Source organism: Carassius auratus, unplaced genomic scaffold, assembly GCF_003368295.1.
Source record: "Carassius auratus strain Wakin unplaced genomic scaffold, ASM336829v1 scaf_tig00214714_1_2670353, whole genome shotgun sequence".
In the NCBI taxonomy this organism is placed as follows: domain Eukaryota; kingdom Metazoa; phylum Chordata; class Actinopteri; order Cypriniformes; family Cyprinidae; genus Carassius; species Carassius auratus.
In genome coordinates this window covers 1,998,376-2,025,260 of record NW_020527778.1, presented here as the reverse complement: position 1 = coordinate 2,025,260, position 26,885 = coordinate 1,998,376, and the positions used below count along the sequence as shown (strand labels likewise).

The 26,885-nt window shown below is 35.9% G+C and overlaps 1 protein-coding gene across 4 annotated transcripts in view; it reads right to left on the bottom strand.

The window, feature by feature from the left end:
• Positions 1–26,885, bottom strand: part of agap3 (ArfGAP with GTPase domain, ankyrin repeat and PH domain 3) — a 142,483-nt gene that overhangs the window by 33,945 nt on the left and 81,653 nt on the right. For 3 of the 4 annotated variants that reach the window (XM_026258325.1, XM_026258326.1, XM_026258324.1), the window contains exons 7-12: positions 26,606–26,733; positions 25,846–26,001; positions 21,297–21,380; positions 15,421–15,525; positions 12,239–12,407; positions 2,757–2,909 (exon numbers count right to left, since the gene is read on the bottom strand). In XM_026258325.1, coding sequence (XP_026114110.1) covers positions 2,757–2,909; positions 12,239–12,407; positions 15,421–15,525; positions 21,297–21,380; positions 25,846–26,001; positions 26,606–26,733 — 795 coding nt within the window. The other variant, XM_026258327.1, reaches the window with a different exon arrangement.

Below are 26,885 nucleotides of genomic sequence, written 5' to 3'. Positions count from 1 at the left end.
AGAGAGAGAGAGGGCGAGAGACAAAAACGGAGAGGGCGATAGCGCGAAGGCGGGGGGAAACAGAGCAGCCGCTAATGAGAACGACGAGTGCGCAAACATGCATGGAAATGACTGTTATTCTGTTGATGTGCATTTAAGTGCTTTTTTACTGCCAGCCGACAAAGAGAGGGAAATAACCAGTGATGAATGTTGTCCCCGTAAAGCATTCATTTTCCAACGCGGGAGGGGAAAAAAAAGTAGTAGTGAAGACGGGAGGGAAAAATGTGCGGCGTTGTTACGCCCGGCAAATATATTATTTGACTTCACTCAAGTGCACTGACAGGATGGAGAGAGAGAGAGAGAGAGAGAGAGAGAGAGAGAGAGAGAGAGAGAGAGAGAGAGAGAGAGAGAGAGAGAGAGAGGGGAGAAGTGGAGAGACTATTTGCATTTGTTGGCAGGACCAGAGTTGCCATTAAAAAGCCGCAATTACCGAATTATCCTGATTAGTGATTGGCTTGTTAACAGCAAAACCACTGCTACAAGCAATAAACAAAATGTCATAGTTTCTAGAGGAACTATTAGATCAATGGTAAAATCATAATAGGGTAATATCTTTAACAGATTAACAACCTTCAGTTCATCGCAAACAAAGAGCAGTTGCTGAATTATCCTAAATGGTTTAATGTTGCGATAAAATTAAATTCTATTCAAATTTATTTGTATAGCGCTTTTCACAATACACATTGTTTCAAAGCAGCTTTACAGAAAATGCATGCGTCTACATTACAAAGCAGAAATGAATCAAGCAATGTTCATTTCACAAATGAACAGTTCAAGATAATAGAACCATGGAAGTAGTGACAGATCTTTTATTCCTTATTGTGGATATGTTTATTCTAAATTTCATCATAAGTTAATCGGAGTTGAATTATTGGGGAAAAAACTATTTAGGATTGGCCTTTGGTCTAGGCATCGGTTGTTGATTGGATTTTGAGATGACAAAAATGGAGGTAGTTTACTTTTTTTTATAGACTATGATGATGCATTTCCAAAGTTATTACCGTTGTTGATCTAGCAGTTTTTATATTACATTTTTTCGTACAAATGTAAGGTACATTACCGGTCAAAAGATTGGTATCTGTAAGATTTTTGAAAGTATTTAAATATATTTTCTTTTCACCAAGACTGCATTTGATCAAAAATACAGTTAACATAACATTTTGAAATATTATTTCAATTTAAAATAACTTTTTTAAAATGTCAGCCCGTGAAATCGACAATACACGATAATATCGTGCATGGGTGGTACAAGAGAGAGACTCTTTGTTTTTGTAATAGCAGAATTATTTGGTGTTTTAAACCACGCAGGTGCACGAGAGAGAGCCTATGGAATCACAAATAATTGAAAAAATATATATTTTAAAACATACTGATAAACTAACGTTAAATATAAAAATACTGTATTTAAAACATCTAGTTCATATATAGTCTGACGTAACTGTCATATGGCGTGTCCTGCGATAAATTTGCCGCATCTGTGCTCGGAAGTTATCAGTCTAATTGTTCAGCAAAATCAGTCAGCGGTGAAAATCAATAGTAGATATAATTGAAAGTCCAGCAGTTTAACACTAAGATTGGGCTAAACGAACACGTTAAATATAAAGTATTTAAAACAGGTTACTTCATATATTATGAGTAAAGTTAAATTGAACTGAAGCAGCAGTCATACAGCGCTCTGGACTGTGCGCCTCATGATGAGACCGACGCACCACCACAGAAACATGAGTGAGATGCATTAAAACACAACTGTGGCATTAAACTCAGTCAGTGAGGGCTAGTTAAAACACTGCACATATACAGGCCATTCAGGTTACTTGTTAAAGTGCAATTAAATCCCTTATATCTGCAGACGATGTAAGTCTATTTGAGGATGGAGACTTTGTAACGGCTGAAACGGCTGTTTTTTGCATGAATCACATTATAGTGTGGAGTGCATGAAAATAATAACAAGGCGGCAGAGCAGAGTCTTTACTTTATTTGTAACGCCAAGAAAGAGTTAATATCATGTTTGAGAAGTGAGGGTTGTCGTGTAGCAGCCATTAAATGTGTGGGACACACTCCTCATTTTCTATCTCTTTCATTTTATGGATTTAACGAGTTATCCGAGTCAAAGCGGACAACTTCAGCGACTACGGGCTGTAATCCTCCTGCACACGTGGTGTGTGTGTGTGTGTATGTGTGTGAAATGCGGTGCTGAAGTGAAATAGCTGGGCAGTTTGATAGCCGAATTATAATAAGCCGCCTAATAAAAACAAAAACAAAAGTTATCATTATTATAATCTAATCTAATACATTAATAGGAAAATGAGCCTAATATCATCTTGATTATCGACAGAGACATCTGCTTACATCGATATCTCTGACTATCGTTGATACACGATACTATCGTCTATCGTCACAATCCTATGAGGAAGTGATGGCAAAATTTGAACATTTTCTCTCTTTCTGACCAATGTAATCAATCTCAATATCAATCAATTTATAAATTTTTACTCTTTCAGAAAGTCATGGATGGAATATAATGGATTTTGCTATTAGAACAAAGGGAAACGCACATTATATTTTTGTAGTTTCTGTTCACCACTATAAAAGTTTACACAACCACAATATAATGGCTTAGGCTTCTGGGAACCCCGAAAATGTGAAAAGGGTCCATAAGATATGAAAACGAAAAAGAAAAATGTCAGTTTTAGAAGCTTCTTGGCTTTTCCTCTGACCTGCGGTGGTGCTGATAACAGCCTCACTCCACTGTTCTGCGCTGGACACGGAGAACGAGCGCTGGTGCATTCCCTCTTTACTAGCTCCCAAAGCCACACCGGCCACCGAACCCCCGGACTGCAGGGAACTGCTGCTGTTCGAGTGAGGAGTGCCTGCCAGATGAGAGGAGAAGCAGAGATTCAGTTAGATGTTCAAATCACATTTCACAGACATTTGTGTTCATATAAGTGCCTTAAGTGTGCATAGTGGTACCTTAAATGCACATATTTGCATCAAAGGAATATATAGTACATTCAGAAAAAGGTACAAAAACTGTCATTGGGGCAGTACACTATGAAAAGTTACCAATATGCACCCTTTAAGGGTAAACAAGGTAAAAAAGTGTACTTTTTGAAAAGGTACCATGTCCTACTGACAGCTTTTGTACCTTCTTATTTCTAAAAGTTGTCACACCTTAAAAAGATGCATATAAGTCCCTAAAGTGTATATAGTAGTACCTGCATGGTACTTAATAGCACCTTTTGGACTTTTGTTTTTTATGTGCACAGCACGATGCAGCTTTGTCCTAATGTTTTTCACATGTAATCCATTCTCGTGATTATCTTTATCAATAAAAGTTGCAATATAAAACAAGTGTTGCAGCAGCTCAAACAGTAGAGCATGGCGCTAGCAATGCAAAGGTCATGGGTTTGAGTCCCAGAGAATGCATGAACTGATAAAATGTATGCTTGAATACAATGCAAGTCACTTTGAGATAGATGCACGTTAAATTAAATTAAATTAAATTCAAATTCAAATTAAATGCATTTAGCAGATGCTTTTATCCAAAGTAACTCACAGTGCATTCAGGCTATCAATTTTTACCTATCATGTGTTCCTGATGTGTGTTGACTGACTACGCTTTATAAATTTAATATTAAGCATTCATTTGTATTAAATTTTTACAACGAAGACTATATAAAAACTTAGTTTCATAGCACTCTTTATACTATTGCATTTATTTGTGCTTTTGTTTGACTTTTTTTATTGGTTATTATTTTATTGCTGACTTTTATTAAACTTTGCATTGAAGAAAAGTAGATTTTTGTTTGTACAGTATATGCTGTCAATTTTGTCTCTTAGCGAAAAAAAAATCGGAATCTGCAAAAATCGGTATCGGCAGATCACACTAACAAAAAAAAAAAAAAATTGGAATCGGACAAGAAAATTGCAAACGGTGCATCTCTAAACTATGTAACATTTGAGTTATTACTAAAATCTGAAACAAACAGCAAACAATTTTCAGAAAATACAGACAAGATGAGAACCATAGAGTATCAACCAGACTAAAGAAGTTACGGTAAAAATATTTCGTATCTCATCACCGCATTTGTCTCTTTTTGTTACATGAGCAGTCAGCTCCTCTCTCCATCTCTCTACTCTGCTCCCTCTGCGTTTCTGCCACTAATTAGCCCTTAATTAACAAGATACACTCGGAACGGTAATTAGCTCTCCCCCACTCTCTGCCTGACGCATCCATCTCTCCCGGCGGTGGCGGCTGTGCTGATGGGCTTCCCTGACTTCAATCAGCGGATGCCCCGCGTTGGGCGCCACTTCAGCGGCCTTACCATGTCGCATGGGGTCCTTTCCTCCTGTTCCCCAAAAACAGGCTCCCTGCTTGATAGAGACATGTCTAATATTTAAATCTCATCATTCGAGGCTCAAGGTCAGGTTTTGATGGATACCTACATAATTATTTTTTTCTTGCCTGTTTTTTCTTTAAGATTCAACATTGTTTGCGCCTGGTTCATTTTCAAATTTGTCTTACATTGCCATTAGCCTATTCTTACTAAAATTAAAAAAAAAAGAGCACATTACTAAAGTTACATGCTGTTTATATGCTTCAGCTGCTCCAGAGGCTTTAAAGAAACAGTAGATATATCCTTTTTCTCTGTGCTATGAACTTAAAGGTGGCATCAAAATGATTTCTTAATTGTTTACGTAAACTGAATCACAAAAATATAAATCCATTTAAAAGTTTAACCCACATGCATGTCAACAAAAACTTGAAAAGCACACAGAAAACACTGATATTTTATTTACTAGGCTCTAATGTATTTCACAGTGGGACTAAACTTTTCTCTGTTGTTTTTCGCTTTATGCAATTTTTATCCGACACGTTTCCTTCGCTCCCCTCCCTCCGCAGCGCTGATTTGGAGCATGCTAATTTAGCAAGTACTCCACAGCGTGAGCTTGAAGCTCTATCGCTCTCTCCCTGCAAGAGACGCCCTTCCCCTATGGGGATCGCAAGATTAATATTCTCGCACCCAACAAGATAATTAGTGATACTAATTAGACATGATTATGTGAATTTGATACACTTATTACTCTCGCTAATGGTTAGGATGCATTAGGCTAACAAGAGTCTGTTCTTCGCAGTTTACTTTAGCGTCTGGCAAAAAAGCGCCTTGACACAATCAGGAGTAATTCGCAAGTAATTGAAAGAATAGAGGGTTATTCTTATATTTGTCTGTTCTGAGACATGTAATCACCACAGTATTATTGAAGGGAAGATTTTATTAATTCTGTCATAATATTGCCCCGACAAGATCCCTCACCAATGAATTAAATAAGACGCCACTGTTACTCAGATCAATGCCGTACAATATTGGCATCCTGCAGAAGAGGTAATTATTGTTTCAGAGCAAATTGCTTATGATCGTGTGTTCATAAACCTATTGGAGTATCAACAATATTCCTTTAATGCTCATAAAAACCTGTGGCAATGTACTTAAATAACCCACTAACTGATGATGAAGACACTGCAGTCTAAAATATGGATATGCAATAAACAAAATGTAAATACATTTTATTAAGTGTACTGTATACAGTATAATATAGTATAATATTATAATTCTATTAGATGTATTATAAATTTTTAAATAATTGTACATAATATATAATATGTAAAGAAATATATATATACAATGCTGAATATATTTTATTTCTTTACATATACAAGAAAATGCTAAAGAATTTTTTTTACATTTTATATAAATAAATATAAATAAATAAATATATAAATACACTAAATACACTAAACTAGTTCTATAAGGCAAATAGATGCCTTAAAAAAATTGGACAACTGTCAATTAAATAAACAAGAGCTAGAATCATTGCACATCTCAAATAGCAAAAAAAAAGTCATCTGAAGTCTATTAGCGGCTCAGTCAGAAAATCTTTGTCATGTTTGATGAAAAGTAATTCAGATCTAAGGTGGACATGTCCAAAAGCTGGGTAAACGAAACGACAGTCCAATATTCCCTTGCTCCAAAACAACTCCTTAAGGACATACTGTCACACTCTTGTTATTTATGATTTTATTTTGTCTTGGCTGATCTGAAAAAAAAAAGAGACAAAATATGCCCCTAACCATGCCTCATCTCCATCAAGAATTCAACAATCATCACTAATTGTCAAATTTGATGCTAATGATTGATGAATTAAACATGTCTCCATCAATTAGTCCCCAGAGAACAATTCTGCATAATAGAGGAGATAATGCAATTACAATGTGGAGAAAATCAGAGGAGAGTGCAGAGCAGAGATCTCCTGCTACTTCACACACACAGAGCTAGAGGTGACCACGAGGGGCAAATTCTTACAAATATACAGTCAAAAGAGTTTAAAGTCTCTGGGATGTTTACAAAACGCTGTTTGTTTGAGTGGTTGTGACTGAATGGGAGGTAGGAGTGTGTGGAAAACCTGTTTGGAAACAACCATTAGCACAATAAATTGCAGACTTGCAACCACCAAGAACAACCTATAAAACCACAAAGCAACAACCTGACAACCAAAAAAACATGGAACCTAAGCATCATGGTAACGAATGCAGCACACAACACACACACAAAAAAAAAAAAAAAAAAAAAATATATATATATATATATATATATATATATATATATATATATATATATATAATTATGGAAATGCAAATCTATCAGAAATCCTTTATTATGTGATGCATAATTTATTATATGATGCGTTAGATATTTTAAATGCTAAATTTTAAAATTAAGTATTTATAAAATGTAATTATACAACTATTATCATTTGTAATTAACGTATTTATCATAAAATTAACATTAGTAACATTATACAGTATATTAACATTAGTAAAAAATATATATATTATAGTTTGATATAATATCTATATAAATTATATCTATCTAAAATGTAATTCATGTATTTCTACTATATTGTATTATATAGTTTAATTATATTATATTATTAATTTACAATATGAAAAAATTATGTAATTTATGTTTATATATTATAAATCCCTAATAATAATCGACTCCCTTTGGAGATTAACGCGTATATGTGTTATGAGGCATTTTCTCCTGATAACCCTGAAAAGAACTTAAATTACACTTTCAGTTTGGATCGTACAGATAAGAGCAATATATCAATCGAATCTGTAAAGGATCTAGTTTTTTGTATACAGCCATAATAACAACAAAACTTTGTGCATTTATAAAATAAAGATAACAAACAAGGTGTGCTGTCTGCAGCATTTGTCTGCACTGATCTTCATTTACAAACACGTCTTTAAAATGAACTGTAACTCCGTGAATACTCAACGAAGAGACGTGAGAGAGATATCTAAAAAAAGATTGACATGTCTACTTTTCTACACTTTTAGCTTCTGAAAACAAATATTCTGTGATAAAGTTATCCATATGAAAACAACACGATGTCCGTTTTTCATGTCTCCCTTCATTATCTTCTAATGTGACCACGCCCCCGCGCTGATCGCGCTATTCAGATTCTAGTGTTTCAAACTGAAGCACGCGGCTTGAATACGCATGTACAAAATGGTCAAATCAATATCAGATCATGTGTATAAAAGAAAACAAAAAACGAATCTCCTATGCACTTTTCCTGCTATCTGTACATGCTATTAGGCTAAGTATTCAGGTCCTAGCGAAGAGAGGCCTGAGGTTGTGGTGTTAAGTAGAGGCGATGGATTAGCAGGGGGTGGCGATGATTTCTCCTCATCTCTCCTGGTTTCTCTCGCCGAGCGCTGTCAGATGGCTGATGAGCCGTGGAGCGAACCCTGACCCTCTGAGCCGCTGCTGCCATTATATACAAGAGCGGAGATAATGAAGCATCCATGCTAATGTGGAGGAGAGCGCGGAGGAGGGGTCAGGATGGTGGGGCGGGGGGTGTTAGATCATCTGATGTTCAGGTCAAGGAAAAACAGCACCTTGCAAACTGACAGCTGCCTGGATGGACCGCCTCCGAGTGGATTTCTGCCACTTCGAAAGACGTACGGATTACATTGTGTCCGTTTGCGTAAACTGCAATGATCTCGACACTTGAAATGCGGCAGGTCTGACGGAAATCTCATGATAACCAAATAAACCACGTTTCCAGACACAACTTTTCGCTTGTAGAGCTCATCGAATGCAGAAGCAGCGCCCATTCGATTTCAAGAGGTGTATTGGATCATAAGCATCTGAAAGTGTTTTAGAAAGTACAAAACATCTTATTTCCTTCTCACATATAAAAGAGCATCCAAAATAATCGTGTCATTATTGAAAGAGGCTGTCACACGACTGACATATGTGGTAAAGTGTCATTCAAGGAGACTCGATCATAAAAGTGCTGGATGAGGACATTTATACACACACAAAACGCATCAACATTGTTCTTTTAGAGGGATGTGGGATTCACTTCAGGTTAGGAGTGGAAAAATTTGGTTGATGCTGATGTGGATTGCTAGATAGAAGACGGAGCATTATAATAAAGATACATATGTCATAAAAATATGAATTTATTTACCCTACTTTAGTGGTGTGTGTTTTTCAAAGCACTTCAATTCTGCTTCACTTTGTACAGTTAAACTGTTTTTTTTTTTAAGATATGTTGGTTAGAGATTGATCTGTAAGATATTAGTGCCGTTTTTTGTATTTTCCTTGTTAACCTCAACTGCACAAAAAAAAAATAATTCTGAAATTCACAAAAAAATAAAAAAATAAAAAATCCATTGCTTAAAAAATTATTTAAAAACTAATTATGTGCACTATATTTAAAAGTTTAGAATGTAAATTATATTTAAAAAAAACGAAGCATGGCAGAATGAACACTTTTTTGAAACTGGCAATTGGACATTTATCAACAAAGCGATAATCTTAAAATTAAATATTAGATGATTTATCAGCCTCTCTTTAAAATTCTTTCAAAAAATAATAAAAACAATGCAAAGATGCGATGCTTATGTTCAGCCAAATTCATATATAATCAACCAATACGATCACCTCAAAAACAACCAAATATCAACACATTTATTGGATTATCACAACTAAAAATTCTAGAAAAAAATAAAAAAACACAAATTTAAAACATACAACATCCCCTATCCATTGACAACACTGCCTTTAAACTGAAAAACTAACACATGGCGGGAAAATGATTCTGTTTAGATAAATTTTCACATTGAATTTCATCTATGGGCCATTGCGATCATCTCAAGATGCCTAATTATCGCATATATATATATATATATATATATATATCAGTCTACCACTGCACAAGGTACATCTCAGTTCACAAGGACAGGCTGCACACCTTCATAAAAATAAAAAATAAAACACATCTGTATTCTGTGTACTACATGTAAATGAACACACACTCTCACACACGCACCTCTAGAGCGGATGTCATTGATTAAAGCTGATAGGCAGGCCCATTAGCTCTTAGATATTATACATCTGTCAGCGGTGACACAACTGAATGCACGCTTGCAGAATGATCATATTTAAAACGGTTCCGGTGAATACTTAGCAGAAAGATTAAACCGGGTCTCATCGAGACAGACTCTTTTACTTGCGGACACATGCGTTCATTCATTTGCGCTCCTTCACTCTTTCTTTTTCTCATTCTCACCCCCCCCCCCCCCCATCTCCTCAATCCCACACACCCCCCAGAGTTCCTAATGGTCTTTAGATCAGGGGGAAGTGTATGAATTACAGACTACAGAGAAAGACAGGGCTCAGCTAGACCGCCATGAATGAAAAATTACCCCTTTGTTCCCTGGCATCAATTGCATGCCTAATGAAATCAAAATCAGATTGCATAATCAAGTGTACGTCCTCCACCCGGCGGAGGCCCACTGCGAATCGTAACCTTTTCCCTCTCGAGTGGAAATTAACACAATTTTCCTCTAATACAGAGCGGAGCTGAAAAGGGAAACTGGAAAAGCGTCTGTGTCAAAGCAGGACTCAAGCGTTACGGCGTCAATTTGTGGTAAACCGAAGGTCAAATGGCATATCTGACAAATAACACCAATAAAACACCATCGCATAAATACTATTGTATAAAATATTCCTATAAAAATTGGTCAAAAGGTAAAAAAAATAAATAAATAAATAGAAAAAGCACTTTTTGTTAGTTTGTCAGATATTTTCATTTTTACAATTTTGTTAACTAACATTTTATTTCCATCAACAAAATTTTACCTCATTTTGGAGTTAAATTGATAAAAAAGACTGAAATTTTGACATCAAAAGAACAAATATGTAAAAAAATAAATAACACTGAAAGTGTGATTGGTGTCGGTGGATAATAAATTATTCATTATGAAATAATAATTATTATTGTAAGTAATTATTAGATTTATATATAGAAATATTATAAGACAATTATTTGGAATAATGTGCAACAGAATTTTTTTTTGACAAAATTTAATTTCAGTGTTGGTTTTCTAAGATACATTACATCCATGTTTGCATCTAGGCTTTTAACCTCAAAACAAATGTAACCAGTCTTAACTAATGCTCTTATCCGTGTGTATCTGCTGCCTGAGGCAACGTTTGAGCTCTTTACCCAGAAATCTCTATTTTCTGTAGCTTGAATAAAACGGGTCCAGATGTTGCGACTATTTCAGGTCCAATTACCCCAAAATTCTCCTCCTTTCGACCTTATGTTCACCCTCTCCTCTGCAGTCGACTGAAGGTTAATTAGTTGCAAACCTGAAAGCAATATCAACTTTTGTGGTTCTCCGAGCAATGCTCCTTATGTCTCCGTGACTCGTAAACCCCCGTCCCTATCCAACACAAGACCGGACACCAGCCAGAAAACTGCAACTCCCAGAAGCCCTTGCTGACCTGTCTTTAATGGTGCAAAAGCAATTAGCTCAAGCTAAGTGAAGCTGAGGTCCTGGCCGGTTATGTTTCCACAGCGGTCGTGCCAGCTTGCAGAGCCCCTGGAGAAAGTTGCTTCTGTTTTTTATTAATTACACTCAATCTCAGCTTCCTAAATCCAATTATACCTTCCCAAACTCCCTCACATATGTAAACCGAGTAAATCTGGTTCTTGCAGGGCAAAAATAAAGCATATTTAGCCAAAAAAAAACAAAAAAAAAACAGCAGTACAAACAACCTATCATACGTTTTTCTGAATGGATATCAATGACAGTTTGGTCAAATAGATTTCTGATTTTTACTTAATATACATTAGCCCTTTTCTTCAAAATTTACTTTTTGATGAGAAATCAATTTAACGTGAATTTTACATTTCAGTTTAAATATAAACAACCTTATCTACGGCTTGTTAAGTAAATCATTATAATTATAATCAATTATAATATTAGTTTGTGGCCTAAAGATACTGTAACACATTTTGTTTGCATTTTAAATGCAATAGAATTTACTTTTTAAATATTCATTCAGTTATTGTGAAAAATTTATTGCACATAAAAAAAAAGTCTTTGCAATTTTCCATGACAACTTTTGAAATAATAAAAAATAATTAAAAAAAATTGTCGTACAAATTATTTGGCTGTAGTATTACTTCGCTACCAAATCTTGTATGAAGTTTTTGGGTATTTAAGCATTTTCTAGTATTTATATATATTTAATTATTTTTTACTATTTAAGCATATTTCTAGTATTAAAATTTTTTTGTGAACTTCACCTTAATGCACATTCATTGTCTAAGTGTGAACCAATTTTTTAATTGCACATTACAAAAAAAAAAAAAAAAAAAAAAAAAAACATCTTCACAATTTTCCATGAAAACGTAACATTATAAATTGCTTTACCTTTCAAATATCTTCAAACGATTAAAACATTTACGTTTTCAATAAGGTTCCATCAGTTAATGTACTAACATTAAGAAATAGTGAACAATACATCTATTACAGTATTTATTAATCTTTGTTAATGTTAGTTAATAAAAAAAACAGTAGTTCATTGGTAGTTCATGTTAATTCACAGTGCATTAACTAATGTTAACAATCACAACTTTTGACTGAATAATGCATTGGTAAATGTTGGAATTAACATTAAGATTTATAAATGCTGTTGAAGTATTGTACATACTTAGTTCACTATAACAAAAGTAGCTAACTATTGTTAACTAATGAACTTTATTATATAGTGTTAACAGTTCATCAGTTTTCAGGCATAATTCGACTGCCAGAGTTCAAACTCACTTGTGGCCCCGATGCCGAGTTGTAAAGTGCAGTCTTTGGTCAGTCCGTTGGTTTTGGGGCTGGCTGTAGGGGCGACCGTTGCCACTGCTCTGGGCGGCCTCTTCCCCGGGACCTTCACTGTCGTCCGCAGCAGATCGATTTCTTTACCGTGGACGTTCTGCATGTAGTCCTGAAAAATAAAACATGACATTGTGTAGTTTTAGATCCAGGCCGGGAAAAATGTCCAAATGTATGCAATGTTTGACTCACTGTGAACGAGAATGAGGCTGTAAAAGGCTAAACCCATTCAATATGTTCCAAAATAAAACATTTCAGGTTCCAATTCAATTTAACCTAATCATAGTTTTCTTAATGAGTATGAACAAGACTATTTGAGTAAAAAAAAAAATAAATAAATAAATTGGACGAATGCACATTACTCTGAAAAAAAAAGGTAGAAGTTACTAGCAAATTTCAAGAAATGGCAAGTAACATTGAATTAAGCATTAAAATTTGAAAAATGTTAAATATTTTTTTACAGCCTACCTGGTTCCAGTATTGTTCCACTAAGTATTTTCTAGTATTTAAGTCTAAGTATAATTATATTTTAATATTTCTAGTATTAAATAGTTTTTTTCATATTTTGAAAATAAATTACACTCAACAGTACACTTTTAGATATTGTTCGAAGATTACTGGATTACGTTTTACAAGAAAATTATATTTTAATATTTTCTAAAACACTTTCTACTTCAAAAGTTAATTTAATTGTTAATCGTCAATATGTTATGCCAATTTCTTTGTAATCATTTGTGAAATTTATTAGCAATTTCTGAGTGAAAATTGTTTCTAAATCAAATTTTTCAGTGTATAACCATCTGCAGTTTTATCATTCACTGCCTCACTTTCATTTGCATCAAATGAAACGCCACCAACTTTGACTAAAGTTTTCGTGAACCAACAACGCACAGATGCATCTATAAGTAACTTTTTAGAGGTCTTGTAAAACAAACAGTGGCTTTGGACGATCAAAATAACACCAGGCCCACGCAATCTATTTCACCTGTTTCCACGCTGCCGCAGATTAGCAAAATTAGCATTAATGACTCATTCCCATTTAAATCGAGCTATTCCATTTTCATGGGAGTCTACAAAGCGCAAATGGGCTAAACCGAGGTGCAAATCACCCTGCTCAGCACAAAAGAGGCGAGCAGAGATTTCGGCCTCGAAAGTCTCCCGCCAACTCCTCTTCACTTTTATAGCGCCCCATAAAGCACTAATTTCTTCAAAAGCCTCAGTACTAATTACCCAGTGAGCGCTCTCATTCCATTTTATTGCTGGAATTAACAGCCAGTTTGAGGCGCAGAAAGCTATTAAGATGTGTGATTAAGCCATATTCAATTAGTTTCTACAAACAATTTAATTGATGTAGCAGACAGAATTAACAGAAGGGGATTGTGGGATAGCATGGCTGGCTGTGGCGCAAAATTAAACCGTCTTTCCGTGCATCTCTCTCTCTCTCCCCAGGTCTTTCTCGTTGAACTAAACGAGTGGTCCACAGGTGTCCAAACCCAAACGTCTCTAACGATTATGACGCCCGTGGCATCGTGTGCCTATTACACACATCGCTGGCGTGAGATGCGCATTATATCGCTAATAAACACGTGAGAGACGTGAGTTTGGACAAGAGATTAATTTTGGACATAGTCCGCGGAGGCCTCTAAACGTGTCTCGTGTAACACGTCTTGCATGGTCAAGGTACACCGCTCCTTGAGTGGATCTTAATTAGAAGGCCTTTATTAAGTATGAACCTATGTTAAAAGCATCGGAGAAACGCGAGAACAAAGATAGGTGTGAGCGCGGCGTATGCAAATGAGGGGAACGAGGGCCGTGTGAGAAAGCCAGAGAACCAGAGGCAGGGGATTTTCGGAGGAATTAAGGGCACGCGGGGGTTCTGACAGAGATGAATGTTCCACGCGGAACAGACTGTGGAGTTCCTGTGGAGATTGCCGTTAAAAACGCTTGCTGCTGTAGCAACCGGAGAGCAGCTGACCTGTCTGGCTCTCGTCTGGATTACTGGAAACCTCAGAAATAGCAAAGGGTCTCTTATACTGAATCTAAACGGTTTCAAATGCATGGTGTCATTCAAATTAAATTTCATTAAAACATGCTAGACAACCCCATCGATATGTCCCGCCCAAACGTCCTGTCATGTTAACATCATAATCGCTCTCGTGGTGTTTTTAACTGGAATGTGAGGTCTGATTTGTGAACACTTCGCTTTTTACGCAGAAGTGTTCGCATGAATCAAAGTGTTTGTAGATAACTTGACAGTAAAGGAAATCAGATGTTAATAGAACTTCAGGATAACATTAGAACAACATTCTACAAACGTAAAGGCAACATTATGTTTACATGAAGTAAACTTGGTTAACCAAGAAAGAACTTTAGGATGTCCTTTTTTTTCATGGTTTGTATAAAATCCAAGACCAATAGTAAGCCTAACTCAACAATCAGAGAGAGAGAGAAAAAAATAATGAAAAAAATAATGAAAACAAAAGAAAAAATTATAATAATTTGTATATCAACAATCTGGGCAGTATATAAAAATATGAAAAGCAAGTATCTCCATTAATTGAAAAATATTTGTTTACAGTCTAACTGAACCAACAAATGTCAGTATTATTTAATTACATACTCTAGTAATTAAGTATTTCATATATAGTATTTAAGTCTCTTCTAACATGTAAGTATTTAAGTTTTAGTATTTAAACATATTCTAATATATTCTAGATTTTTGTGTGTGTGTGTGAACTTAAAACATTTGTTATATTTTGAAAATGAAAAAAATATATATTTTGAATTATTATTATAAATAGTTTTTGAAGTTGTAAATTCAAGTTCTAAAATTGACAAGAAAAAAATATATATATTTATTTTATTTTTTTAATTCACATCCATTCAGTGTGTTACTTGCCAATTCTTTGTGATTATTTGTGAAATTTACAAGCATTTTCTGAGTGAAATGGTTGGTTAACAGGTAAACGTGTGATGGCAAATTGGGATGCATACATTTACACCAAACACAAATCACCGAATCATTTAATTGAACTGGTTGAATGAACTGAATCATCAGAATGAACTGATTCAGCAAAATGAATCAGACTTCTGATCTCTAACAGCAGAGCAGCTGACATACTCACATGTAAACTGGGGTGGTACGTGAGCAGACCGTTGTCACACAGCGTGACGTATTTCTTTTTCCACTCCTTATTAAGTGACTTCCCGCTTCTTTTTAACAAAATCCCCTGTTCAAGACAAAAACAATCAGTTTTGAGAAGATTTCAAATCAAAGCGGAAAGCTTTCACAATAGTCTGAATAAATGACCAGCTGGGGAATTTAATTAAGAAACATTTTAAAATCATTTAAATCAGTTTAAAGGAGGATCAGATGTCAAGACACTGTCATAAAGTAATGGAGAAGTTTCCCCATACAGCACTGTGAAGCTTCATGTTCATTCACAGCCGAGCCTCACACACACACACACACACACACTCATTTGCATTCAATTAAGGCCTGTCTACACAATTAAGATTTTCAGTGTTAAAACTACACAATGCATCCCTATAGAACCTATAGACAAATTAGAGATTATACAATAATAGCCAGAAAAACATTACATTATATGTTTCCAAATAACCTACTAAAAAAAAGTAGACACCTCTTGTCACTCCTAGTTTTGAAAACATATTTTAAAGTAATTTGATTCAGCGTCTTTTTGCCATACCAAGATAACTTTTATAGAACCATCAAATTAATAAACACACAAAATAATATTTTCATATATACATACATACATGCATATATAATGTATGTATTTATGTATATTTATTTCCATGTAAGCTCCCCACAAAACAATTCACTTTTCACTCGAATTATAAAAAGCATGAATAATATAAAAATACATATACTATATAAAATGCAAACATATACTAAAAGATGCACATTCAGCATCTTTATGCAAAAACAAGCTATTTTTGATAGAACTGTCAAGTTAATAACGTACAAATAAATTATTTACATAAATCATTTTTTTAATAATATAAAATATATATTTTTTTAGAATACATACAATTTTTATGTACACTTACAATATTATATTATCGAATTCAGAGCAATCCATTCAACCATAAGATGTTTCTAAACAAAATGTTATTTCAGATACAGTAGGTGGGAAAAATAATGTACATATAAAACTTTTTTGCTCTGAAATCTGACAAGTAAGTTTAAGAGGAAAAAAAAATCCCGCCCAGAATCGCTTTTCCATTTGTAAAGAAGGTTAGATTGGGATAACATTAGAGGAACATTCTACAAACGTAAAGGCAACATTCCGTTTACATGAAGTAACATTACATTGGTGAAGAAGGTTGGATTGGGCACCAGCTCTGTGTCTGTGCTCTTGAAGGCCTGTGAGGGGTTCATATCAGTGCTGTGGGGCGAGAGCAGAGGCTAAATCCAATTTGTGCATGGACTCGGTGTGTATTCTTTGGCCTGTTGTGACCTCTGTGAGCACGAGGATTCGAGCCTGTGATCCCCAGCTCTTCAAAAGCTTTCCGCCTCCGTCCCGTCCCCTGCTCAAGGCCTCACCATCAATCCCCCGCTGTTCTTTAAAAAAAACACTCACTGAGCACTTATCCCCTAAAGTCCAGCCAGGACAAACACTCTCCGCCCAGGACTGGAAGTGCACAGAGGTGCTCCGGGGTGGGCGGCAGAGAGCAAAGGGGGGTTTGGGGGGCCTCTTTTGGCTTAATTAGGGGATTAGGGAAGACTCCTGTGCGCTTTACCACTCCCTGTTGGGAGTGAGAGAGTAGGAGGGCTCTGACCCCGACACTGAAGGAAACTAATCCACATGAAGAATACACTACATCAGGTGCTGACCCGGGGTCAACTGGGTATCATGGTGTTTACCCGACAATCAAGTCCTAATCCTCTCCTCAACACAACTCCATCTACTCAACCACTCCAGAAATACTACTGAAAACCTCTTGACACTTAAGAGTCTCTCAGAAGGACTTCAAACATTATTTTGTAACATATCAGGATTTGGATCAAAGCGTCAGACAAATGCTTCAAATGAAACATAATGGAATAAAATAAAATATGTAAAGAACAGCTTGTAAAATAATGAAAAATAAATGATGTGATGCATAAGCACTCACGTCCATCTTCAGATGTATTTATTAATTTCTCCAGCTCTGACTGATTGGATAATCCTGTATAAACACTGTAAAGAAAGATGTGGCCGGTATTTGGCGTCCACAGTATATCATGAACATTATGAAGCAGCAGCCATCTGTTAGCTGAACTGGTCTTGTTCAATAATGCATGTGTATCTACAGCAGTGCTATTGGTTTGCCGGTCAAATAAGTGAAACGGCCAGCCGGGTGATCTCTTCTGGCAAAGGCTTCTGTGTTTGTACATGAACGTCACAGTAGTCACGTCTGTTTCAAACAGTCATGGATGCATAAACGTGATCGGTGAAATCACACCCCACGGTGCTGAAACAGAACAATGCTAGAGCAGAGAAACATGAATGTCTAGCAGGAAAAAAAAAAAAAAAGTTTTGTACAGGGTTGATTTGTGAAACTTTACAAATGACCTCTATGTACTATGATAATTCAGATACTAAAACAATATTTCTGAAATCATTAAAACACACTTTCAACCTATTCCTTACATAAAAGTATCATTATAAAGTACCAGGTTAACAAGTGCTAATATGTTTTTGAAGACGACGATGGTAACACCAAAGTTATATTTGAAGTTTGCACTGGAATAAGTCTCAGAAATCTGACATCAGAAATCTAGCACCATATTGCCATCTAATATGATCAGTGTACTACACTTTTTTGTAATATAATATTAAATCATTTCAAATCATTTTTTTCTTAATTTCAGTAGAATAAATATGATAAATATATTTATAACTTATACATAATTGTAGTTTGTTGTATTACCTTGGTGTAAATAAATAAACGGCATTACAATAAATTTTTGATTGAAAAATAATTAAATTAAAATAAACTGCATTACACTAATGTGTGAAAAATAAAGAAAATATGACAATAAATTGCAAACAGCACTGAGCATAAAATAATAAATAATATACCTTTTTATGTAAACAAATAGCATTAGAGTAACTTTTGAAAAAAAAAATAATGTAAATAATTGGATTACAAATATAATGAATAAAATATGAGAAAAAAGTAAAAATAAAAAATAGAAAGTTTTATGTAAATTGCATAGCATAACAATCTGACTTAAATTTAGAGTAAAATAAAATTAACTAATGTTAAAGAAATTTAAATTACAGTAAAATTTGTATAAATTAGTATAGAATTTATGTAAATAAATTGCATTATAGTATATTTTGAATATAATAACATTCTTGAAAAAGAGGTTTTAAATCTCAATGATATCATCTGGTTAAATAAAGGTTAAATAAAAAATAAATACATTCACCCTAATACAAAAGGTGGTTATTTACATTAGACTCCTTTTTTTACCAAGATGAGTATACAAGCACCTTATTTAAAGCCCAACACCTGTCTGACTCTATCTTCTAAAGCTACAGACACACCGACAGCGATCCCTCTCTTCCTGCAGCTCAAACAGACACGTCTCTCATCATGATGGCCTCCGTTCTGTGGTCAGCGCAGGGGGAAAGAGAGAGAGAGGAACTCACTGGGATTAAACACAAAAGCCTTCTGTTGACAGTCTCCCTGTGTCACCCCTGAGCTATCACTGCTATTGTTGTCCTTATTTACCATCTTTACTGATTGGGGGGGTCCACAGTGTGTAATTTGCCCAGTGGGAGGTAATTATACTCCCATGGCACTTTGATCTTCCTGACTGTGCATTTGACTGGTCAGAGAATCAGCTCCATTGAAAGGTGTCCCAGCATGGCCAGCGTGCCCCTCTCCTTTACTCTCTCTGTGACTCTCCACGACAAACACACAGATTACACTGATGGCTCTTAAAGGCATCATCTTTAAAGCTGGAGTGTAAAGGAGGTTGACTGAGAGGATACAGACGTGTGATATGTTAACTATGAGAGGGACGTGTCATCTTAATGTTATGATCCATATACACCTGATTGCTCATTCACTTTTCAGTAAGAAAAAAATTAAATTGAGATGAATTTGCTTTTCAGAACTTTAATTTATAATAAAATTTCCTCATGCAAACTGCAGTCCAGTTTCTCAGAGCACACAACAGAAACTGATTTCTGAATGACGTCCGACTACATTAAATCAGAAAATTAATTTCACAACAAACTACTTTTGAAAACTAAAGTGTAAACTTTCAAAACTGCTTTCTCTATAAACCACCATTTACAAACTGCTTTATGTCAAATATTTGTAAACTAGCTTTGTAAACTACTTCTAAACTCCTTTATTTATAAACTAATCTCTTGAAACTATTTCCAAACTACTTCAAAACTAGTTTATTTATATAATATTATTTGGAAATGATTTCCAAATTACTTTTGTAAATCATGTTTATATGGAAACATACCTAAACTACTACACGGCAAGAATTTCTCAGATAAACTACTATTTTTACTATTTTACCTCTTTAAAGTAGTTCTAAACTACTTTAATTAAAAACAATTTCTAAACGACTTGATTTACTTCTAAATTAGTTCTGTAAGCAAGTTCTAAACTACCTTGAAAAATTACCATTTGTAATAGTTATTATTTCTGAACTATTATTTGGAATCTATTTCTAAACTACTATATGAAAACTGCTTCTAAATTGCTTCTATAAATTTCTTCTAAACTATCAGATTTGTAACTACTATTTAGACACTACTTCAGTATATTGAAACCATTTTTAAATTAATTTTATAAAATACTTCTAACTATTTCTAAATAAATAGAAATAAATAGAAAAGACTTTAAAACTCTTTTGTGTGTAAATTACTGTGTGCAACCGGATTTGCTTAAAGTCAGAGGTTGCTTGTGACGCGTGTCATGGGGATGATGTCTGTTCAATGTGAACAATGCTAATCTCTGGCAGGGGTTAAAGGTTAAGGCTAGGGTTCATTTGAAAATTGAATCAGAGGCTCAAAAAAAAAACAACTCTACCAAAGAAAAATAAATATTTGACAGCTACTCCGTCAAGAACTACTGCTAATTAACAAGATGAATCCTTTCAAAACCACATTAGCTCTATTTGGGCATTTCGTTAAACAGATTTCAGTTTCAATTCAAACCCATATAATGAAAAAAAAAAAAAAAAAAGATAGATGCAAAATGTAAAAATGTTTATACATTTCCTTCTCCTGAATGTTAAAGGTTGCCAAAAGTTTCTATACATTATTTAAAAAATAACAATTTTAAATCAAATTCAGTGAAATCATGATATATAAATCATATATAAATATAATAATAATAATAATAATATATATTATATATACATATATATATATACATATATATATATATATATATATATATATATATATATATATATATATAAAATCTAAAACTATATATCCAATATAAACCTAAAATAAACACTAAATAATAGAAATTTAAGGATTCAAAGACAATTTATATTTCCTACCAATTTCTTATAATGTTGCGATTGATTCACAAAAAAGATTTTGGAGCAAAGAGTAAGTTGCCAAATTATTGTGGTATGCATATTACATATATCTTTCTAATATACATAATATAATTATAATGATATACATACAATTCAGCATTCTGCATATCAACTACCAACATTACTGACAACAGGTTCCATAGAAGAAGCCAACATAAAGTGAACTGTGTTACACTGACATCTAGTGGTCGCACAAAGAAACTGACTGAGAAAACCTAAAGCAATCAAGTTCATAATTTCAAGTCTTTCAAAAGTTTGCATGCTCTTTTAGTGCTGACACACTCACACAAATCATATATACACACAAAATCACTACTTAAGATACTGACATTTGACATTTGATCCTCATAAACAGTCTACAGTGTACTTACCTCATATAATGAGTGTACGAATGTGGTGACGTACCTGTTTGATGGGTATGGCCCTTCCACTCCCTATACTGTCAGTTTTATTCTCAATGCTCTTTGTCTGATCACTGGCTTTCCATGACTGCAAAGAAACAAGACAAGATGTCAGTGCACAGAATAAACTGGGAATGCACATGGAGGTGGGGAGGATGTGTGTGTGTGTGAGTTGTGCCTTAACTCTAGTGTGTGTGTGTGAAGTGTATGTATGTAAAGGGAAGTGAGTGTTGGTGTGTGTCGTGGGGGACAACATAAAATCGCAAGAAAAGGCTGAAAATAAACGCGCAAGCAGAACGGTGCAAACATACAGCAGCACATTGAACGTGCAGTATATAGAAATATATATTAACACAGACCAGGACAGACACACAGAACAAAACGACAACGGAAAATATCAAGTTCGACCAATAACGAAACACAGGAAGTCAGAACTTAACCCCCCAAGAGCTCTTTTGTGATCTTTGACGCCTCCCTGTGGCTTTACCAACCACAGAAGCATCAGATTCAACCAATACAAGAACATTAATGCAGCTTTATATACAAATGTGAGAAAGGTTAGCAGAGGGGAAACAAGAAGAATTAATACAGTGCATTTTTTCCGACAGCTTCCGCCTGTTGAATCATGGGATAAACATATCAGACGAAAAAAAAAAAAAAGATTCAGAATTAGGGTTAGATTCACAAACATTTGAAACAAAGCAAAGGTTAGGGAATTCATTTAGACATCATTTCAGCTCTGGGTTTCAAGACGTCCTTTGGTTTCCAGCGGCTGGAAATGGCATTAGGGAAAGAATAAACGTTAAACATTGAATTCTCTCATTCAAAACGACCCACAATGCAACATGAATGAGCATTCACACCCCACAGACAACATTATGGTCTCATACGAATCAACATGTGGCGCTCATTCGCAAATGGAGAGAAAGAGAGAAAGTTTCACGATCGACTCAAATAAACTAGGCTAATGTGTATTTTTCAACAGTTTTATTTTTTTTTTCGTTTGGATATATACAGACACCATACAAATCAAGTCACAGGTTTACGTGGAAATAGTCAACAGGCAGAGCCACACATTGCAGTTCCCACAAGAGAGAGTTTGACTAAAGAGGCGCTGTTTCATATATCTCATATATGTATAGAATATACTTTCTTTAGAATACCATTGGAAATCAAATTCAATACAAGATATACGGCAGTCTATATTTGTCCATTATTGAATGATATAAAAAAAAAATTAAACAGTGTACAACGCATGGAAAATTTCAGCTCGGCACATCGTCATGAACTTAAAAAAAAATGAAAAAGCAAAAACAATCAAACAAAATAATGGCTCTGGGTCACAAATAGATACTACATTCATACAAGTCGGTGCATTTCTGTCACGCTTCTCTACGTCTATGAAGGCCTTCATATTGTTCAGACTTCACACCGAGCGAAGAAACCGCATCCGGGCGTCACGGCGGCACCTGCATCAACTAAACGCACAGCTTTATAAATGCATCACAACGCAATGTGACGTCTCAGGGCGTCATGTGACATCATGTTAGTTTCACAGTTGAATGGTGGTCAGCATATCGGCCGGCACCAACAAGTAAGCTATGTCATCCGGAAACCGGATTCACATCTTTATATTGTTGAGGGATCCGTCGCTATGCCGACCGTGCAGCATCAGGACCTCGACTAGCATCACATTCCAGTATGACGTGGTTCACAAAGCCGTGGTCTTGTTAATAAAGATGACACGGGAGACGCCGGATGCGGTTTTGCGTCGTTCGGTGTGAAGTGTGACCAGCTAGACTAACCCATCAGACACAGAACTCAAAGGAAAGACAGGCAAAATAAATAGGAAAAACAATATCTTGGCAAAGTGGTCGGAATAACCGCAAAAAGTTCTGTCCGTTTGAGTTACAAAGCATCCTTTCGATTAAATTTTGGGGACGTTGTTGATGGCTATTGTCCGGGTTTGTTCAGTGCACGATGAACATTTAGCAATAAAAGGACTGATTATGATTCAGTTCAGTGAAACGCAAGTTCGAAATCTCTCTTTATTCTGTCCAACCAAATGTCCTTTAAACTCAACCATGGCTGCCAAGGGGCAAGTGTCCAAGAAAGCCATGGTGATACCCACGATGCAATGCGGGCTATTAGGGGGAATAAAGCAGCGATTGTTTTGCTCGTCCTCACTGAGGACCCCCTCCCATAATGCACTGCGGTCGTACCAACACCATCAAGGGCTCGTCTAATTGAGGAGAAGCTGGAAAGCCCTTTTAGTTGAAGAAAGGTTGGAAACAGAAGAACAAATCTGGAAATATCGACAAAAACAGTTTGGTCACGGGGAGCATGGACAGAAAGATTGTAGAGGGGGTTGGGGAAGCAATGGATCGCAAAAAATGCGTAGACATCTATATTGGAGATGATGGCGGATGGAGTATGATTATTGGCTTTTTACAGGGCAAAAAAGTGATGATGTGTCGAGAAAAAATTAAATAAAATAAACAGATGCCACATTAGACCAATGACAAAAATATCTGAATGGTCGTTTTAGGTATCATGGAAGCACTGTGCTTAGTTTCCTGTCCTCTGCTGACATCTAGTGGCAAAGACACACACTTATGAAATGATATTAATGTGAGAATGTTATGAGGTGACAGGAAATATTACTAAATCGGCAAACTGTTCTTTTATATTATTCAATAATAACATGAGCTTTAGTCTTTACATTTTTAAAAAGTAACTATTTTTTTTAAATAATATCTTTCACAAAATATTGAATTATGGCTTTCTTCAAAATGTAAATATGATTTTTTTTTATTTAGTATGGGACAAAATTATTTGTTATATCCTACATTTTTCATCCAGTCTTACTTTAATTTATTGAACTGGTATTTATATATCTGAATATATATATATGTGCGTGTGTGTGTGTGTGTGTGTGTGTGTGTGTGTGTGTGTGTGTGTGTGTGTGTATATATATATATATATATATATATATATATATATATATATATATATATATATATATATATATATATATATATATATATATATATATGAATATGTACACACACACACAAGCATATATATATATTTATATATATTTCTTTGTAGGTGACTGTCCAAATTATATTCTTCACTCTACTAGGTAACAAGTTTACTCTTTCACTATGACTAAAAAGTCTGATTATAAGGCCACTCTTGACTTGGAACCAAAAATATAATATCTAACATAAATTATATGTATATGACTTCGAAAAAAGCTGCCGAAAACTCTAGTGGTCAGCTAGCAAACACAAAATAAAGGCTTTCCTCATTTTTTGCATGCTATTTCTGAAAATTTAGCTCGGAGTGGCTGTCACGATCCAATTGCCAATGAGATGACTGGTTGGAGATGTCGTTTGTAAGGGGACATTTAGTAGCCGATCCGGATCTCCCGGCCATCTTCTGTACGTCGTTGAGAGGCTGCGTGGCCCCTCCTTCCTTGGACTGGCTCCTCCCACTCTCCCGCCCCGCCCTCACCCCTGTTCCCGCCCACACCGTGAGTCCGGCTCCTCAGAAGGTCATGAGTTGAAACTCCCGCTCGCTCTGCCACTCGGACACCCAGACGGGGTAGGTGGCGTGCTTCGGCTCCGTTATGCGCACCGGCAGAGCGTCGTGTCTCGCGTGGATGGGGTTAGACACGACCTAGCAGGGAGGGAGGGAGAAAGAGGACAGGGGAAGCTAGCACAAGAGCAGCCAATCACCGTGCGCGATCCTTCTGATTGGAGGAGAGATTGGGGGATGGGAATGGGGGCAAATTCAATTGGTTTGGGGGGAGGGGGGTTGGTGATTGGCTGAATGGACAATGGTGGATCTTGACTGGTTAGATTGCAGATGGTGGTGTTGCTAGTACAGTGTGTGTGTGGCTCTGCCTCTCTCTCTCTGTCTGGCTCCAGCGGAAAGACACGCTAGGTGAATGTCTGTTAAAGAAGAGAAGGGGGCGGGGCTTGCAAGGGAATTCTACTGATTGACACAGTGAAATTAGGAAGGGCACAGGGAAAACATCAGTATCGGGGAGGGCAGGTATTCAAATCCAGAGAAGATAAAAAGCTAAGTTCCCTTGGTGTAAAGCTTTTAGATTTACAGTGTATAAAGGACGAGGCAAATCAAAATAAGGGTAAATCCAAGTGTCTTTCCTTTTCCTAAACATCTGTCATTTTAATGCTTGCCTCTCTGCATACTGAAATATGTAGCTATAAAAAGCATGTGGTCATGCGCTTCAGTGGTAGCAGAGGCAGGAGGGATTCGGTTACACTCAGCTCCATACCTCCCTCTTGTGGTCAGAGATGGCATTACGCTCTCTGGCTTTGCCCTCCACTGCCCTGGGTTTGAGGGGAAGGGGGTGATGAGACCTAAGGGCAGACCCACTCACTGCAGACCTAGAAACAGCTTCTCTCTAGCTCACTGGCCATTAGAAAGCAACAGGGGCTGCTGGGAGATCTGCAGTCAGGGGAAGTCCAGCACTCTCAGTAGTGGGAGTGCGTGGTGCTCTGCATTAGCTGCCTCATACTTACTGTGAAGATGTTGGAGCGCCGTTTGGACTGCTTGCGGATGGGCGTGGGAGTGTTGGAGGCGGCCACCGTCTCGATGCGCATCTCCCTCTGGCTTATGCTGGGGGTGGAGGGAACAGAGGAGGAGTAATCGTTGAATGCACCTCCTCCATTAGCAGCCTGAAACAGACAGAGAGGGAATGGGGATGGATGGATGGATGGATAGATAGATAGACAGATGGATAGATAGATGAAAGCAATTAAGAAAAGGAAAGGAACAAAAGAGATATAGTAATATTATCAGCATGAATTTTGGGAATTTGATGGGCAGCACATTTTATACAGTTTATTATAGTTCATTAAGGCCTCTTCTTCCATCCCAATTCTCAAACTTGTACTATGCATAGAAATATGGTGATAGGAAAGCACTTTCGAGTCTTCAGTAAGACATCATAAAAATGCATTTTGATACCACGTTTGGCTTTGTTGCATACTTAGTACCCCGGGTAAACCATTTATTGCATTAAACATCATTGCTTCTAGAATTATTGTCACTGTTGTAAAACTATAATAAACATTTCTGTATTTAATTTATTTGTGATGGCAGATTTTTTCAAAGTTTTGGTGGGAAAAATTGTTACCATTTTACATGAAATGAAATATGTGCCTTCTGAATAACAACAAGCCAGTTCTTTTCTCTGTGATTCAGCTTGCAGTTGGCATGCTAGCTGCTTCAGGCCAGGTTTTGAATGAATGAGGCTGATCCTAGACGCCCCAGACTCACCTGATTGATGTGTACAGAGGGGATGGACGCGGCTGGGACGGACGAGTGGCTGGGAGAGTTGGGCAGAGATTTACACGGACCAATCGAAAGCTGCTGTTTTTTCCTCAGTGCCACCACTTTCTGAGCAACTGCAATCACACATCATAAATATCACAACTGTGCAATCCATGCATTAAAAAGATTAGCTGTAAATACATTCATAATGTTACAAAAGGTTTCAGTTTCAAACAAATACTCTACTTTTGAACTTTCTATTTTCTTAAAAGAACAGTGAATTGGT